Raw genomic sequence first — 19,123 nt, forward strand, 5'->3', positions numbered from 1 at the left:
CAATGAAAATTCTCGATTGTTTTCAAATTTAATTTCGAAGAAAAAATAAAATAATAATAATAATAAATCTCTTGTGAAACAATATCACGAAATCGTCTCATACAAATTTTTGACTAAAAATAAATCACAGTTAAAACAAAAAAACCAGTGTGAATATATATGGCCGGAAATTTGGCTTCAGTCCCCAGCCGCCTTTTTTCTTTGTTTTCAGTCCCTAGGTACTTTTTTAGTACCACATTTCCACATGAAGTGTACCACATTTCCACATGAAGTGTACCACATTTTGTATGAAATAGTACCACAATTTTGTGGGTAAAGAGTGAATACAAAAAAATATTATGATTGGGGATTTTTAAATAACTTCCCCTGTATATGGGCCTCTCTATTTGATAATATCATCTCCTCCAGAAACCCTCGCGGCGTTTAGGAAAGAAAATCGCAGCATTCTTACCAATCATGACTGGCAAGGCCAAGCCCAAGAAGCACACGGCCAAGGAGATCGCTTCCAAAGTCGACGCAGCTACAACCAACCGCGGTGGAGGGAGGGCGGGCCTCGCCGATCGTTCCGGACAGGATAAAGGCGGACACGCTAAACTCGAGTGTCCCCTCTGCAAGATCACAGCCCCCGACATGAAGTCTATGCAGATTCACCACGAAGCGCGCCACCCCAAGATCCCCTTTGACGAATCCTCGCTCAGCAATCTTCACGCCGGAGCCGTAGCCGAAACCTCCAAGCCTAAGCCCGGGGTTCGAGGCAGTCTCAAGAAGTGAAGCTCGATCCCCTCACTCTCTTCTTGGTTGCTGCTCCCTGTTTTACCTATTTCATTGCAAATTCAAAACCAGAAAAAAGTTTCATATCGCTATTTGCAGTTGGCCTATTATGTAGATACTTACATCAGCAATAATTTTAGCAGAGTTGGGAGACTTCCGTGTCACTGAAATGTTATGCCGCTTTGCTTTATCATGTTGTATGTATTAAAACTGCTAATGTGTGGATGAAGTTGATCTGTTGTGTGTTTATGCCAGATGTTGTTCATTATTGTTCGATTTTCAAGATATAACACCCCCCCCCCCCCCCCCCCCCCCCACCCCGCCAAAAAAAACCGTCTTTCTTGTGAAGGAAAAATTGGACTCGTATATCACAATAAGTGGAACTCGAAAACCTATCGTGGAAATTGGAAATTTTTCTTGCAGTTTCATTAGTGGCGATGCTTTCTTGACTCTAGCATTGATCGTGTGGACATACTAATCTATTTAGGAACAACAGTGGTGACATAACTTGTATTTTTTTCAATGCTTTTTGTGGTTTTAGCATTGCCTGACAGGTTTAATTTTGCATTAATGAGTTATTTTGCCTATGTGATTGTTATGGTAATTGGAAGGGTTGTTTTAAATACTTACAATGTCAATTCACAAAATATGGTGAACATCATCGCTAACTTGTCTATATTCTAATTTCAAAGCAAGAAGAAAACTCAGTGAGTTGAGAAACTTTTTTAGCTTGAGTTTGTAATTTTAAGAAGTTTTGGCTGTCACTGTGCGCTTGGGTATTACTCAAATGAAATCACGAGGTTTCTTTCTTCTATATGATTGATTCTTTTATTGTTTTAGTGTCAAGGGCGTTGGGCAAGAAGTTAGATTGCCACGCATTGCCAGGACGACTTGTCTGCCCTATTTTATAGGAATAGTCTTTATCATGAATCACGAACTGGATTTTAAAGGACTTGGTGATATCCTATATTGAGTTTATGCTTTATTTCTGATATGCATGCATCTTCAAAATTATCGAGACGGTGAGCTTTATCTGGTAGGGCTTACTGTTTTCCCATAGTTTCTCATCTACGCTGGCAACAATCTGAGCAAGTTTGTTATGAAACTCTAAAATCAGCAGTTCTATATGAATATTTTCTGGTTTCAAGCTTCACACACATACCAATCAGATGTATGATTGTTGAATTTAACACAAATATTTAATTCGTGGATTGAAAAATCAATATATTTTGCCAGTGTCCTTATAATGATTTTTATCGGGAATTTTGGTCCAGTAAATGCATCACGCAATCTGTTCAAATGTTGTGGACTGTAGATTTAGGCAAACTGTAAACTACCTTTCATTGTATGGTTCCAGATCATGGTATCGTTCATTGTCACATTATGATATTGCTATAGTGAATGATTGTGTATTTAGATTTCCTCCAATGCTGTATATCTTGCACTTTATCAATTTCATATGTTCTTTTGTTGTGGTTGGTGATGCTGCCAAGTGCTCTGTTTGAGGTCTTCCGTGTCTGTACCAATTGTTTATATTTTTTACATGCTCCACACATTTTCATCATCTATTTTATGGCGTTGAGCTAATTTATTATTGTTATGTTTGACCATGGTTTGTTTTGTTTCTTTGATGGGATGATGATTTGTTTTCGACTCCATGAGAAAGGTGTTTCTTGTTATGTTTGACAAGAGTGGTTTATTTTGTGCGAGTGAGCATGTATGGAACTTCTTTCTTGTTTCCTATTCAACTTGATTCTAATGGTCTGAATGAGTCAGAATTAGTTTCTGGTGCCTAGAAAATATAGTTCTGGGTTCTGAAGGAAATCTTGTGCACTTTTTGATACATGGTGACTGAATACTTATTCAGACGTCAAGAAATAGTGGAGGAATATGAACTGCGGGGATTAATAATTTTGTATGCTTGCTTTGTTCTTCATTCCTTGATTTTTTTCCTCCTTGTTGGGCCTTGCCTTGCGCCAAGCAATTATATAGCAAAAGAATGTGATTGCATATGAACTAATCGAGCAATCAGAATTGAAGAAACTCACTATCTTTTCTGACTTTCTCAGATGACACCAATTTATTTGAATCCATAACAGGTCGGTGATCTGGAGGTCGAATCATCTTTTGCTTACAAAATTTGTGACAGGTTAATCTAGTTCTGGTTTTCATGCGACTGCCGAGACAGACACGCCTGCCCCGTGTGTTGCATGTCGCTCATCTAATTGTTTTTGTAGCCAAATGTGTGCCTGTAGCAATCAAGCTGAGTCGAGCTCGAGCGTGACTCGAAAAAAATTTCAACTACTCGAGCTCGAACACCTCGATTTTGAATTTTTTTTAAAATATAATATATATATATATATATATATATATATATATATATATATATATATATATATATATACACACTCGAGTCGAGCAGACTCAGAAATTACTTGATCATGGGATCGAGTTATTTGAACTCGACCGAGCTCGAGTTTTGACCGAGCTTGAGAGTAGCTCGACTTGTTTTCACCCTCTATTTTACATGTTACACACACTGAAGAAAGGAAAAAAAAACCCTCTATTTTACTGTGAGCTGTAGAATACAGTAATCAAATCTTGCGATTCCTGCGTTTGGTCAAGTGAGATTGAATTCAGGAATTGAGTTTAGCTGTGCAAAATTCAAATCTTGCGATTCCTTCCTTTGGTCAAGTGAGATTGAATTCAGGAATTGAGTTTAGCTGTGCAAAATTTGATTTCCATACAGATGGTTTATAAAATTTACTCAAATAAACAGAAAGAAAGATACCAAGCACATGAGGGGCTGTGTTAATATTTCTATGTTTTCCATCCTTTAGATCAGTCATAAAATTGACGTTTTTTTACATTTTTTTTGAGACGTTTGTTACAACTGAATATCGAATCCGAGATTTCGTCTCAGGTTTTGTTTTATTATAAAAACTAAAACCAAATACTTTGGTACGATGATACAAATGAAGAAATTAAGTTGAATCTTATCTACTCACTCGTATGCCATATATATAGCTAGGCGAGTAACAAAAATTGCCATAAATATAGATGGGAGTAGTTAGTTATACACACACACACACACACACAAATACATATATGTATTTATAGTACAGTCTTCGTGTACCTAAACTTCCGTTCAAGTTTCTCGCTTTACCACAACTATTCCAAATCACCCGCCAACCAATTATACATTACAAGCGCAACAAAATTATGATTATCCAACTAGAGAATCAATCACACTTAATATTCACATCATGTAACTCATTATACATCGAAGTCGCGTTGACATGACATCACTACGAAGTTGATATGACACAGATGTTTTAGTATTACATTAACACTTCAGATGAAAAATGACTGACATTGTCAAAAAATCAGTATATAAAATATACTCTAATTGAAATTTTATAATTTAGAAGACCAAAATCATAAAAAAACAAACATACATAACAAAAAAATATACAATTTTCTCGGAAAAAAGCAGAGTTAAATAATTAGACAGCTACGTGGAATTAATAAAATTCCATTAACTTTGCATGGCAAGTGATTCATTCATCTGTCCCATCATTAATCAGTACACACCATATCTCTCCCTCAGTACCACACACAGATATATACTACCACCTTTTCTTCCTTCTTTATTATTTATACATATAATTTCTCCTGTAAATAAATATCCTTCAATGTGATCAAACAGTATCAATCAAAATCTTGAAAACCCTTATCTAATCTTCAGGGGTTTTCCATTGATTGATACTGTGACATAATATTAATCCAGAATATTGAATTTATGAATCATCAAGAAAGCTGTATATGTATATATATATATATATATATATATATAATGTGTGACTTTACAATTTATTAATCCAGATTGTTTTTACCTTTGGTTTTCCAATTCCTATGGTCGATTTCAAATATTGATTTGGTGATGGGGTCGAATCATACCGGCGACAGCTCTAGATCATCACCATCAGCTCCGTTGATCAACAGAAATCAAGAAATATATCATAGGCCGTCTTCGTCATCATCGTCGTCGTTTCACGTAGATCAGCATGAGAATATTGTCATGACAAATAGGGGTGGCGGCGGAGGAAGCGGATGTGAGCGGAGTAACATGATGATTAGCATCGCGGAGAGGAGGGCCGCGAAATGTGGTTTCAATGTTCGCAATATGAACGTGCAGCCACGATTCCTGATCAGGACACCACACAAGCCACCGCCGCATTCCACGTCACCGTCGACGCTGCTATGCTCGCCGTATTTCACGGTGCCACCTGGAATTAGTCCCTCCGCCTTGCTCGACTCCCCTGAGATGCTACCAAATGCTCAGGTACCAATTATTATACCTCTTTATATATATATATTAAAAAAAAAAGTACTTACAATATAGCGTATGTGCATGGAAGATATTTGTTATCAATAGTTAGTTTTGTCAGTTCGTGTAATCAAAGTTAAGGTAATAGTACTACTTAAGCAAGAGAGTTGGCTTCTCAAAAGATTTGCGCAAGGTCACTTATCCAATTACTAAGTTTAATAAAATCATTACCAGTATTTCATATGCAAACGACATAAATATAAAATTTGTTAAAGAAATTAAGTGTGTGAAAATCTGTTCAAAAATCAGAGCTAAAGCTCCCAGAGAAAATTGAAACTTATTTATAATATGTTGCTAAGATGCTTTAAGTGTTTGAAATATTTCTGAAATTTGCAAACAAGCAAGCCATTGATTGTGAACAAAGGGCTAAGTACACTAATTTGGATGAATTTTGGTTGTGTGTGTGTGTGTGTGTATATATATATATATAGGGGGCACAGCTATCTCCAACCACTGGAACCTTTCAATTTCCATCACCTAATCACGACAGATTAAAGCTGAAATGGAAACTTGCTGCCAATGGGAATACGGATCCTTGTTCAGTGGCCAACAATTACATAAGGCCTCGCAACAAAGTACGTAAATATTTATATGTGCAACTGATCTATGGATTACGGATGTTTCATAGTTTCGTTTACTTTCGTAATGAAATGAATTCTTGGCGCATGCATGCAGGCAGCTGAAGAATACTTTGAGCATCCAGTGGATTTGCAAGAAAATAAGAAAAAAGAGTGCCTGGAAAAGCAACAGAAGGGGGCATATTTTCCTAAAGAAGTGACAGAAGATGGGTACTACTGGAGGAAATATGGCCAGAAACATGTGAAAGGGAGTGAATATCCAAGGAGTTATTACAAATGCACCCACACAAGCTGCCTGGTCAAGAAGAAGGTGGAGCGATCCCACGACGGCCATATTACAGAAATCGTGTACAAGGGCTCTCACAATCACGTAAAACCTCAGCCGTTGAAGCGGTTTGGTGTCGATGTACTGGAGATCAATAATGAAATCGCGGGTTCAACGTTAACTAGGAATATAGGGTTGGATTCATCGGTTGGTCTGAACGGGGCCGCGTACACTTCTAATCCATCGATTCAGAGTACTTATAGTTTTAAATCTGATCCAGTACTGCCTACATTGATGAAAGATTTCGAAGCTCAAGAATTTAATGTCGTTGAGGATCAAGATGTGGAAAGCACTGAAAGCATATCCTTCCATGATGAAGACAATGATCAGAACGATGAATCTGATTCCAAGAAAAGGTATGGAATGGAAGATAACCGAAAATATATGGAGTGTTATATATGAAAAAGCAACGCTTCATTTGTTTATACCTTTTAATATCGAAATATCAAACCACATGCGCATTTCATTATTGGTAGGAAGAGGGAGAGCTTTTCGATTGAGACAAATGTATCGAGGTCCACTCGGGAGCCACGAGTTGTCGTCCAGATAGAGAGTGAGATTGATATTCTTGATGATGGATATCGGTGGAGGAAATACGGACAGAAGGTTGTTAAAGGAAATCCTAACCCGAGGTTTGTAAATTATTTGCAATAATACACACAATATTGCTAGTGTAGTTGATCAACAATATGTCAAACATATCATATTTTTTTGCATTTTCTTGCATGCAAATACAGAAGCTATTATAAGTGCACGAACCCCGGTTGTCCTGTGCGGAAGCATGTTGAAAGGGCTGCAAATGATTTAAAATCTGTCATTACAACATACGAGGGGAAACATAACCATGAAGTGCCTATGGTGGCCGTGGCAGCAGCAGCTTCGACCAGAAATACGGGCACGGGACTTGTCCTGCAAGCAGATCATCGGCTGCCACGAGCTCCTAACAGCGTTTCGGATTTTTTTTCATCAGCAACCTCGAACAATGCGTCGAAACAAGGCAAGCAATTAGTTCAGCATCTTCCTCCGCCATTGTATGATTTCAACAAAACAAAGTCATTCATCTTCAATTACAACGATCATAACCTGATCACGAGGTCTAACTCCAATACGGCTTCAACTACAACCGGGAATAATCTCCTCAACTTCGGATCTTCTTCGGCTAACTATCCAGTGTCCTTTCCTCCATTTCACTATGGCTCTCTTCTAATGAATGGAAATTTCATCAAGAACTATCCCACGAATTATACTAGTCTTTACCCCATAAGTAGTGCAACACATTTACCGGAATATATGTCGACCATGAATCCTATTCAAGCTGCCGGATCAGCTGTCAATGGCGGCAACTTTCATATCGGAAATTACGGTCATGTAGCTTGTAATCAAGGGCAGGAAATCAGAGAATGCCATGGAAAAGTTATGAAACCAAAGGAGGAGAAAAGGGATGAGGGTGATCACATATATGATGCTTGTCTATCCATTCCTAATCATGGTAATGGAATAATGTAGACATAATCTTCTTTTTTTGGCTATATTTTTCCATTCAATAATTTCTTTGTTTTCATTTTTCTTTTTCTGCCCTTATATCCCCAGCAAAGTTTATGGTAGGAATGACTTATTTTCTCTCTTTTCTTTCTGAAAAGCATGAATTTGAACCCATTCAAGATCCTAATTCCTTCTACTTTCTCTTCTTTTACATTCATCTTCCCTACTTCCTTTACTCGAACTAAATTATATATACTAGCAAGAGACGCACGTGATTTATAATTTGTCGATCATATTATTAGTTATAAAATATTTATAACAATTTTATCGTCAATGTATTTCGTTAAATTTAATTTAAAATCTAATTCCTTAACATTGTATGAAACAAATGTTAAATAGTGTGAATCAAATAAATTATTTAAAATCAAAACCAAAAACTGATCATCTTTAAATCTTTTTTTTTTCCATTTATGCCCTTATCAATTAGATTTTAATTGAAGCTCAAATTTATCAATTTACAACTATATAACTGCTATCAAAAGTCATGAATTAACTAAATAAAAATTTATTTAATAAATATATAAATTTAAAAATTAATGATCTTTAATGATCTCCACCGTGTCTATATTATAATTAATGTGTTCTTTCATCTTCCCTGCCAAAATTAGGATCAAATTAAGATTTCATTCAAGAAATAAATATACATTAATGGGAGAATTAATATTTTAGAATTAATTTTGTATCAATATTTGAATTGAACATAGATAATTAAAAAAAAGGTTTGAGATCTCAAAACCAATGGCCAAAATAAGAGTACGTACTCTCGAATAAATATTTATTTATGAATGGAAAACTCTATTCTATATAAAAAAATTCATCTCACTTAAATTTTAATTATTTCTAATTTTTAATCTATAGTTTATTCTTAGATTAATTGACTTAATTACCATAATAAAGCCAATAATCATGATTTAAGTACCCATTACAACTGTTCTACCGATTGAAACTGTCCGTATGCATGGTTAGAAGAAATTTGAATCTTATATATAGTGCAGCTGCTTCGAGTTGGAAGTAGTTGTTATCTTTCGAAATCCATAAACATTTCTACGAATAAAGAGTTTAACTTTTGCCTCGACTTCGAACAATTAAATTATATTTTGCTGACCTCGAAAGGTAAATCTAACCTTGTAATTCGAATTCAGCGGCAATCTTAAAATGTTGTTGAAAATAGATAGATACACGATCACAACAATGCAAAAATGATTTACTATTATTAATGTTGAAACTTTATGTTAATATACTTTCATACGTAGCTCTCTATGTTAAGTTGGCAAATGAAGTTCCTAAATTTATATAATTTGCATTATCCCCTTCAAGAAATAATTTTTCATATTGAATACCCCATATTATTATTTTATTTATTTGATGTTAGTATCCAATATATGATTTGAGGTTGAAGGCATTGAATTAAATAATATGTCTCTTGTGAGACAATCTCACGAATCTTTATCTAGTACGACGGATCAACTCTACCGATATTCACAATAAAAAATAATATTTTTTCATTAATGACTCAAATAAGAGATACGTCTCACAAAATATGACCATGAGACCGTCTCAAACAAGTTTTTACCTGAATTTAAAAGGTCAAGAAAATATTATATGGTTGTAATTATACTTTTTTTCAATTTTTTTTGGGGGGTTGGTTTGTACTGAACATTTGGAAACAATTTTTAAAAGTTACTTTAGAAAAAGTAGGGAGTGGTCAATTCAAGGTTGAAAAATTCTGTTAAAACCAAAAATTAAATAGGGGCGGCGGCCACCTTTCTTTTTGTGATATTTTAAAAACAACCAACAAATAGACCAAAGTTGATAGCGACAGAAACATTACATGGCTCAAACTGGTAAATTAAGCATACAGAAATGGAAATTTGCAGTGTGGCCACAGACTATTACCGACAGCATAATATTTTATATAAAAATATCTGATAAAATGGGCAGGTCGATGGATGTACACACAAATTCGAATAATAAACAGGAAGAGTTGGATACTACAAAATTTCCCAATTCTAACCACACAAAACAGAAAGAATGGACCATTCCCAGACACTCTAATACTAGTCGGGTCCAACTCTCCATCCCCCCAAAAATCACACACAAAATATAATATAATCAACATAATATAAAATGGTCCTAAAATCTTAAGGGGGAATACATATTAATAAAGTAATAGATGAAAAAATGCCACCTTTATTTCTTAACTTTACTATCTTTTTTGTCTTCTTTGCCGGGCACATACCTGGGCAAGGTCAGCAGGGTGTTTACCCGAGAGACGCCTTCGAGAGCCAACCACTCTTTTCCCGTTTCGATATTCACCATTTGGTCGCCTTCTGCTGCTTCTGGATCTTCCCCATCTCCTGATTCATGTGCCTCATCCCCCCCGGTTCTGACCGTACCAGAACGGTTCAGCCCAGTTGGACCTTTTTCCGGTGATGGGATATTTTCCTTGGATTTGGATATCGAGCGTATGGTCTCGTTTGAGTCGAGGAAAAGGCAAACAACAGCACAGTCATCGACCTTGGAAGTTGGATACTTGGAACGCCAACACCTCACCGCCGACTCAACAAGAGTCCGAGCCGCGTATGAACGTGTGGGGCAGGAAGCGACAATGTCCACCACTTGTTCGTTCGAAAGAACATCCCAAATCTATAATACACGTACAAATCGGATCAACTTTTACTTTTTATTCTAAAAAAAGTGAAATATCATTAAATTAATATAGAATACAACCTTGTCATTCAAGCACTAACAATTCAATCGCTAAAATCCAAGGAATGTAGCACAAACGCAGCTCTTTGAAAACTAAAAGGTCAATCAATGGTAAAACAACTCCAAGCAGAGCACTAGTAGTCAGTAGACAGCAAAAAAGGGAACATCTAAGCAAAATAGACAAAAAAAGACAACCTTACATGTCACAACAAAACAACTAGACCGGTGAACAAGACACACTGAAAAAGCAAACAAAGAGATAATAGGATGACACTAGAAGTAGATATAAAATCGAATACTGCAGTTTGGGGGAATAAATTACTACTCCTTACCCCATCGGTTGCTAATACTATGAATTCATCCTTATCGGTGACACGCCTGTAAAAAATTTCGGGCACCGAGATAAGACCAAAGTCCTTGAGACAAAAATCACCAAATGCACGTGCCATAGCAAGGCCAGGAGAGTCATTGTTTGGCAGCCACACTCTTGAAACCTCAGGTTCATCCTGAAGGGAGAAAACACGTCCTTTACATTTGTGTATCCTCTCTTCTTCAGCTGTAACAGAGGTATGAATAGAATCAAGAATATGATGGACAAGCGAGCAAAGACACACATACAGAAAAGAAAATCAGAAACTTGGGATTTGTATTGACATCTTCTCTAAAATCCAATGATTATAATACAAGTGATTGACCTTGGAAAAATAAAGGGAAGAAGAGCGGATTTACAAAATTAATTTTTAAAGTCTACCCTACGAGAAAATTCCAAAGTGCACAATTTTAGCAGGAGAATTGGCTGAAAATTCGGAGTCAGGTGGGAACAGAATGAGAAGTTTTATTTTGTGCTACAACCAATATTATGGGAAGAGGAAAGAGCCATACCTGGAAGATTAGGTTTTAGATCAACAGTCAATTGAACTGCAAAAAGTGCATTATTTTCATCTCTCGTACCCAACACAGCCCTTGAGTCCCCGACATTTCCAATTACAAGATCCCGGCCCTACAGAAGAACATATGAATTGCAGAATACATTGAAAACAACATCGAGAATCACTTCTAAATTTATCAAGTTGTACCTGTTTCACCAGAGTCACAGCCGTTGTTCCACTGCAGAAGCAATCAATATTTGCGTACATTCTCAATTCCCTATCCATTACCTTAAAAGCCTTCAGAAAAGAATCTTTCAATGTCTGAAAGACTTCTGAATTCTTGCCATATTCATCAACATCAATAGAAGCTCTAGCTTCCTCATCAGCAGAAACAGAGGAATTATCTCCAGTGCCTAAGCTACCAGCAGTATTTAAACTAACCTCTCTAAGAACTTCATCGCTTTTTATATTAACTTCCCAGTGTGCACTTAGCTTAAGAGGAAGAGAATCTCGAACTTGCTTTGCGACCAAATGACCGTAAGGACCATGCCCATCAAAAACCCCACAGAAAACCGTGTCTGTCCTTGAGCCAAAGTTCTGGATATCAATCTCAGAAAAAATCAGAGAAAAGAAAACTTACACCAGTAACTTCAGATGATGTCAGTTTAACTAAGATAAATAAGAAAACATGATGATAAAAATTTAATCCGCACTAAAAGATTCAACATTAGTTATAGGGAACATTATTATCGGTTTTAAATTGGACGAGATAGCACAAAACCAACCAGATTTGTAACAACCTATGAGATCTACAATTTCATTCTTCGAATCCAATAATCACATGCTTATAAAATAAGCATATATCCTTCTTCTGCCACTTCAAAAAAGTATAACTAGTAATTTAACAACCCCTGAGTTTGGCATCTTGAATCTTGGGTCTATCATTTTATGCATGAGATCATAGTGATAGAGGCATTGAACCCACAGGAGTCTATCAGGTTCCAAACATATAATATGACTAGATATTTGTAGCATCAAACTTTAGCTATGGATAAAACAGTAAACACTCGGACATTTAATTCGTACAGAGCCCAAATTATATACTTAATTCCCATGAGTCACAAGTAGGTGCAATTATAAAGGACATTGTTGGAGAGCAACAATTTTTTTCTTGTAAAGAAATCGACGCGTGGTGTTTGGGATTCGTGTCGCATAAAATATTTGAATTGCACTATCAAAACAAACTATAAATTTCGATAAAATAACAATTTCATCTGTTCGTTAAAGTGCAAAACTACTGAGCTAGCCACCTTTTGTGAGCTAGTACTATTGGAAAAAATGGCTTTAATAAAATGCCAAAACCATGGGTCACAACTAATTAAAAACTTCTGGTGCAGGACGGTACATATTTCACCAAGTAGGTCTTGGATAGTCTTTATTGAATACTATACAATAAATAATAACGTAATTCAACGGACGTATTCACCGATCTTTGGCTTCAAATTCAGGAGGCGGGTTGTAAAAACTATAAGATCATAGGAAGGAATTGGGTATACGTATTAAATAAAAATGTAGCCCATTGTTAACTATCACATATTTGTACAGAAATTCACACACAAGCTTTTATCCTACCAAGTGGGGTCGGCTTAGTAATGTATAGATGTAAAAAACAAATAAAGAAGTGGCAACTGTGAATCTCTTATGTACAAGAACCTTGAAACTCACAAAGGTGTGGAAAGTTGTCTAGCATTGGCAGAGAGTTAAAAACCAGCAATTGTGAAAGAGAGCATGTATTTATAGTTTCTCACAATAAATGTTTTAAGTTTAATAGAATAACTGATATCATGCAGTAATGGATTTGTTCTAGAAAATATGCAAATAAAACCAGAGAGCAGCAGTTTTCAGCTGAGTATAAACATCGTCAAAAGGCTAGAAAAAAAATGAAAATTTGAAAAAAAAATACTGGTGAAGAGTTCAATACAATGACTTTATTTTCACAGAAAATTATGGTTGAACAGCACATAAAAAGGTTATGGCTGACCTCTCAAGTTAAAGACAAAATTACCAGTGATCCTACAAATTACAATACCTCAAATCACTATAGACTTGATATTTCTCAGCTATCTTTAAATCCAAATATCAAGGTAAGGATAAAATGAGCTAACCTCCCAAACAATCATGGCATCTTGATTGGTTCCTTTCTTGCCCTGCTGGGTAAACAGTGAAGCAATCTCACTCGAACCATTCAAGAACAGCCGCCCAGGCGTCCGATGAAGTTGTTCTTCCGCCCTAAAATCAAAGGATGAATTTCGAGAGCCGAGTCTCCTTTTCGATCCCTTCCTCTTTCTAACTCCAATAGGAGAACCAGGAAGAGGGCTGCCCCTGCTTTCACCAGACAAGCAGGACCCCATCCTTAGGGCCCTGATTATATTCAGGATGCACTCCAGACCAGCCACGCAGTCACACTCCCTATTCTCCGTGACTGGATCCGTCTCAAAAATCCAAGACCAAAATCCTCCAAAAGGTTCTTAGGTTTCTCTAAATCCTATAATCAACCCAGAAAATACGACCCTTAATAAAAAAAAATGAATTTCAGCGAGAAAAAAAGCTGATGACGATATTATCCAGTATATCCAAGCAAAATACACTCATTCATTGGGAAAAATTCAGGCTTGTATTCAATACAGTGGTAGAAGAACAAGCTTCCAACCTATAACAAAAACACAAACTTCCAATTAGCCTTGTTCATTACTAACTTTTATAAAAAGACCTACGCATAAAAGAACAACAATCACAGAAAAAGAAACTAAATACGCCCTTATCTTTTTGCATGTAAAAAGGCAAAAAGATTGAGCACAAAGAGCCGAAAACAACCAAAACAAGAAAAAAGAAAGAGAGAACACAGATCTGGAATAAAATTGAGAACCTTTAAAGCTTTTGTATTGATGAAACGCACTTCAATCTCTTATCGGGGCCCCATATCCAAAAATAGTCTGAACTGGAGATCAACAATTAAGAACCCGCTTAACATAAACCTTCCAAAACCGGACTCTTCAATAAACTTGCAGAAATGGACCAACAAAAATTCGATCTTGGAAGCAAACAGAGGAAACCCAAAAAGCTCGACAGTTGCTCAAATATCAATAGATGAATCGCAAGTCAGCACTTCAGCCCGAGCTCTTGTATTTTATTTATTAATTTATTTATTTTTCATCCCAAGAATTGGTCCAGATTTTGAGAGAGGGGGGGAGAGTCAAGTGGTGCCTCGAAGGTAAAAACGGAAGGAGGGATTGAATTAAATGGCACGAAACAAAGTACACCACAGAAAAAAGAAAAGAAAATAAAATATGAAAAACAAAGAGCGGAGTCAGAGAATTGGGATCGCAAGAAAGCCGCCGATAAGACCACCTGGTTAAAGAAAGAGAAGACCTGGTCAGTGTGTGTTTCTGTGTGAAAACTGTGAAACTACTCAGCCACTCAATATCCATTTTCATCGTGTATATGTATATATATATATATAGGCTCATATATATTTAACAGATGTTCAAAGATCTATGGAACTAATTATATATAAATTAGTAGGAAATCTCTTATTAAAATTTAAAAAATTATAGTAGAATCAAATAATACTTTTATAATTACTCATTTATGTTTTTTTTTAATCAAGATAAATTAAACAGTATAAAACAAATTTCGTATGATAGTGTCATATTAGAAAGTGTTGATAAAAAAAATCTAATTTCTAACTGTTGATCAAACATTTATCTACTACACCAACTCAAATAACTATCTTAACATCTTACGGGCTCGTTTATATTTTTTTAAGTTCGAATTTTTCTAGCCTATGAGAATTTATATCCAAAACTATCTACTTTTTTTTCAGGTCTTCTTTAATTTTCTTTCTGCTTGGTTACATTGAGAAAATATTCTCCAAAATTTTAAAAATACATTATTTTCCTAACTGTATATATATGTAAGGCCCAAGAATTCGATTACCGTAATCTGAAATGATTTGGGGGATAATTGATATGTTTATAGACGGAAAGGATCGGACCGGGAAAGACGAGAAAATGCATGAAAATGTGCGAGGAACAGTAGCCTCGCGCATATGCGCGGCACAGATGCACGCATATGCGCGACGGGAGCAGAGAACCTCGCGCATATGCGCGACACGAATCCACGCATGTGTGCGAGGTAACCCGAGAGTTGTGAAGAATTTTGAGGGACCTCGCGCATATGCGCCGATTGAGTGCGCACATATGCGCGAGGCGTTGTGCATACTACGCGCCGAGACATAGTGTCCCGTGCATATGCACCGATAGTGGTCGCGCATATGCGCGAGACGTGCAGTAAGAGGGATGAGCCACTTGCCCTCTTGCGTGTACGATATATATACATATATATATATATATATATATATATATATATATATATATTTATAAATCATGAATTCGTTCAGAATTCATAAGAATCAAGAAAAAGGTTTCTGAAAAATGGTTGAAAATCCCTACGCTTTTTGTAAGAAATCCGTCCGTCCGATTTTGAATCCGACTTCGGTACTGTGTTCCTATCGACGTAGGCTACAACTGAAAATTGAGTATTGACAGACTTTGAGTTCGAGACTTCGACAGAGTCAGAATATCAGAAAGAAAGGTATAAATTAATGTTGAGTTGAGATTACACAACTCGAGTGAGGTTTGACTCGAGTTTCCCTAAATCACATACTTAGTTTATTGCATTGATATTTGAAATTGATGAGATTGGTGTTTGTAGTCTATTGATTCATAGCCATTGCATGTATTGACTACTGAGTCATTTAGTCACTGGCTGATTCGCTTAGTCACCGGCTGATTCGTCTGGTTATTGGCTGATTGGTCTAGTTATTGACTGACTCGTCTAATTACTGGCTGATTCGCTTAATTACTGGCTGATTCGTCTAGTTATTGGCTGATTCGCTTAATTCTTGACTGATTCGTCAATTCTGCGGCTGTTTCGCCCAGACACTGGATGTATGAACTATATCGATGCCGTTTAGGGTTGATTCATTCCTACAGACTGAGATCCGATATAATTATTAATATCCAGACATCGGGATCCCTATGTTAGAGTTGAGTCGAGTCTGAGACGACGCGTTGTTTGAGTCGAGTCTGAGTCTGAGTATGAGTGTGATTCATTGCTTGATATTGATTTGTGTTTCTGATTTGATACATGTTATGAATATTTCTTATATGCTTTTGTATAGACTTTTATATGATTGCATGTTTACATTGTTTATACTGGGATGCAATTCTCACCGGAGTTATCCGGCTATTGTCTTGTTTTGTATGTGTGCATGACAACATGTGGGGCTGGATCAGGGTCAAGAAGAGGATGAGAGAAGACAGTTAGCTTGGAGATCCGGACTTAGGAGTATATCTGTTATATCACCTGAGATGTAGTGAAGAAACAATAGTTATTATGATTTCTTGTTGTACAGGACTTGTACTTAGATCTGATTAGTGATCTTGTAAATGAGATAAGACTTATTTTATAAGCTGCGTACTCTCGTGTTTAAAAAAAAAAATTAGACTCTGTTTATTTTAATTGATTAATTATTCCCAGCAAGTGATTAAGAATTGAATTAAGTTCGGGTCTCTACAATATATTAGTTTGATATACTCATCATCAACTGTATTCACTTTTGTATCCATCGTTAGAGTGTTATTTATCTATGGAACGTGATGAAATATATCAAAATTATACATCTACTAGATGAGTGTCACATCAATGTCGCGCACACAAATGATATGTTCATAAACATATATATAAATAGTTAATAAAACTTTTGAGACCCAATCAAAACGTGTTCAATAAATATACTTAGGCAATCATTTATTTTTAATTTTAAAATTAACTAAGTAATTGATAGTAGGGCCAATTTAAATTCCCCACATAACAAGTCTAATTCTGACTTAACCAATTTCTCACACACTAATTAATAAAGTGGACAGCTAACATTGATCATTAATAATAATGTTCACATCGATTAATTATTATTTAATTGATTAATATATCTAAAAATCGCATTTGATGTTTTACATGTAGCATGTCAAAAAGTTAAATTGTGAATATTAATAATTTTTTAACCTTTTTTCTTAGGAACTTAATCGAAAAATGGAATTATTTTGCAAATACAATAAATTTAAAAAGGGTTAAATCTATAAATATTGTGGGATTTAAAAAGGGTCAGGTCTATCCCAACCTTTTTTCCTCTTATATGACACTCATGTTCGAATCCCTCGTATATAAATTTTTCATTTGTGTTTTGTAACGATCCTCAAGAGTCAGAAATCTTAATTTCGTCCTTGTTTATAGATCTATTTTTATTTGACGATAAAATCCAAGTTTGAGACAACTCCAAAGTCGAAATCCTCAATCCATCTCTGTTTGACAATAAAATCTAAGTTTGAGACAAAATCTAAAATACGAGATTTAACTGTAACAAACTACCAAGTCTGAACAAAAATATGTGAATGACATCACTAAACATAGGTCTTTCAATGTTCAAATTGGGCCCAAACACTAAACAAAAAATGAAAAAAAAGGAAGGAAGAATTAGCTGATTTTGGATATAATATAATATTTATGTTAAGCTGATGGTCATTTAAAAATTATTCAAAATCTTAATCAATTATTGAGAGTCTGAATTTCTTGGATACTTATTAAAAGTATCACATGTTGTCTAGAGAATTCATCTAACTTATATCTTCAATTAGATTCACATTTAACATATTTACATAGAGTACAATCAAGTACGATTTTATTTCAGATTTTTTGTAAAGTACGATAAATATCAATCAAATACGATAAATATCTGTGATGAATGTAAAAATCCCATTTTATTTCTCAAACTCCTATTTTCGAACAAAGATCTTTAACCGCGCACAACATGACCAGAATTCGCACTATCAAAGGTTTTTATTTATAGGAAAAAATTTGTGTGAGACGGTCTTACATGTCGTATTTTGTGAGACATGTCTCTTATTTGGGTCATCCATGAAAAAGACAAAAACTTGTGTGAGACGGTCTCACAGGTCGTATTCATGAGACGAATCTCTTATTTGAGCTATCCTATGAAAAAATACATGTCTCACATATAAAGATCCGTGAGACCAGTCTCACAAAAGACCTACTTATATTTATATTCATATTTTCACTTTTGTACGATTTAAATAGATATATTTGTGCTCGGATAACATTCGATCAGCTAGCCATGTCACATATTGACTCACACAATTTTTTTTTTTTTTTTTTGGAATAATCCTAACGTTTTTGTTTTTCCTAATAAATCTTTTTGGGTACGTAAAGCTTCGTGGAACGTTCTTGTTCATTAAATAAATTTGTACTCGTCATATTTGGTAGACCCTATTATTGTTTTTTTCCAAAAAAGAAAATTAAGAAATAACATGTTTGAGCCTGATAGGACCAAAGATAGGTTGCTCGAGAGATCATCTCACTGTATTTATTTTCGTGACACGGATCAATTGATTCATCTACACTTAAAATAAAAAATAATATTTTTAAGCTAAAAAAATAATATTTTTTAATGAAATATATTGTGTTAGAGATTTCTGTCCCAAAATTAACTCGTTAGATTTTGTCACATAAAAAGTTTTTATGTAGGACGAAATACTAAATTTCTTGAAAATCCTAAAAAAGATCAGCTTCTGTAGTATGATCTACCTACTAGGTAGCTGGGAATTTGGCAACTTCTATTAATCATAATTGTAACATTTGACTTCATAATATTTAAATATATACTTAATTTATAATTCTGATCCTAATAGGTCTTTGTGATATAATATCACGAATTTTTATCTGTAAAAAAAGTCAAACTCTATCGATATTCACAATAAAAAGTAATATTCTTAGCATAAAAAATAATATTTTTTCATAGATG

The 19,123-nt window shown here is 35.2% G+C and overlaps 3 protein-coding genes across 4 annotated transcripts; 2 read left to right on the top strand and 1 right to left on the bottom strand.

Moving 5' to 3' along the window:
• Positions 1 to 378: 378 nt before the first annotated feature.
• On the top strand, positions 379 to 1,023 carry LOC140817319 (protein METHYLENE BLUE SENSITIVITY 1-like). Its single transcript, XM_073176958.1, has one exon. It carries the CDS (start codon positions 457 to 459, stop codon positions 769 to 771), a length of 315 nt encoding a protein of 104 aa, XP_073033059.1. The 5' UTR covers positions 379 to 456; the 3' UTR covers positions 772 to 1,023.
• Positions 1,024 to 4,372: 3,349 nt separating this feature from the next.
• On the top strand, positions 4,373 to 7,613 carry LOC140817569 (uncharacterized). The gene is made up of 5 exons (XM_073177325.1): positions 4,373 to 5,116; positions 5,593 to 5,736; positions 5,837 to 6,420; positions 6,541 to 6,696; positions 6,802 to 7,613. Exons 1-5 carry the CDS (start codon positions 4,715 to 4,717, stop codon positions 7,568 to 7,570), a joined length of 2,055 nt encoding a protein of 684 aa, XP_073033426.1. The 5' UTR covers positions 4,373 to 4,714; the 3' UTR covers positions 7,571 to 7,613.
• Positions 7,614 to 9,532: 1,919 nt separating this feature from the next.
• On the bottom strand, positions 9,533 to 14,665 carry LOC140815843 (probable protein phosphatase 2C 33). Of its 2 annotated transcripts, none has more exons than XM_073174824.1 (6): positions 14,111 to 14,665; positions 13,350 to 13,729; positions 11,392 to 11,781; positions 11,198 to 11,315; positions 10,648 to 10,871; positions 9,533 to 10,252 (listed from the first exon to the last, which is right to left on the bottom strand). In XM_073174824.1, exons 2-6 carry the CDS (start codon positions 13,593 to 13,595, stop codon positions 9,797 to 9,799), a joined length of 1,434 nt encoding a protein of 477 aa, XP_073030925.1. In that variant the 5' UTR covers positions 13,596 to 13,729; positions 14,111 to 14,665; the 3' UTR covers positions 9,533 to 9,796. The 2 variants fall into 2 exon arrangements, with proteins under 2 accessions (XP_073030925.1, XP_073030923.1); XM_073174822.1 differs by having other exon boundaries at positions 13,350 to 13,894.
• Between the last annotated feature and the right edge of the window lie 4,458 nt (positions 14,666 to 19,123).

This window comes from Primulina eburnea, chromosome 16 (genome assembly GCF_022965805.1).
Source record: "Primulina eburnea isolate SZY01 chromosome 16, ASM2296580v1, whole genome shotgun sequence".
Classification (NCBI taxonomy): domain Eukaryota; kingdom Viridiplantae; phylum Streptophyta; class Magnoliopsida; order Lamiales; family Gesneriaceae; genus Primulina; species Primulina eburnea.

Excerpts from the sequence above, each read along its gene's own strand:
- LOC140817319 (XM_073176958.1), top strand. The coding sequence starts at position 457 with ATGACTGGCAAGGCCAAGCCCAAGAAGCACACGGCCAAGGAGATCGCT.
- LOC140817569 (XM_073177325.1), top strand. The coding sequence starts at position 4,715 with ATGGGGTCGAATCATACCGGCGACAGCTCTAGATCATCACCATCAGCT. Across the intron at positions 5,117-5,592 it reads AGATGCTACCAAATGCTCAG|GGGGCACAGCTATCTCCAAC; the intron begins GTACCAATTATT and ends ATATATATATAG. Across the intron at positions 6,697-6,801 it reads AAAGGAAATCCTAACCCGAG|AAGCTATTATAAGTGCACGA; the intron begins GTTTGTAAATTA and ends ATGCAAATACAG.
- LOC140815843 (XM_073174824.1), bottom strand. The coding sequence starts at position 13,595 with ATGGGGTCCTGCTTGTCTGGTGAAAGCAGGGGCAGCCCTCTTCCTGGT. Across the intron at positions 11,316-11,391 it reads CTGTGACTCTGGTGAAACAG|GGCCGGGATCTTGTAATTGG; the intron begins GTACAACTTGAT and ends GTTCTTCTGTAG. Across the intron at positions 10,253-10,647 it reads TAGTATTAGCAACCGATGGG|ATTTGGGATGTTCTTTCGAA; the intron begins GTAAGGAGTAGT and ends CGTGTATTATAG.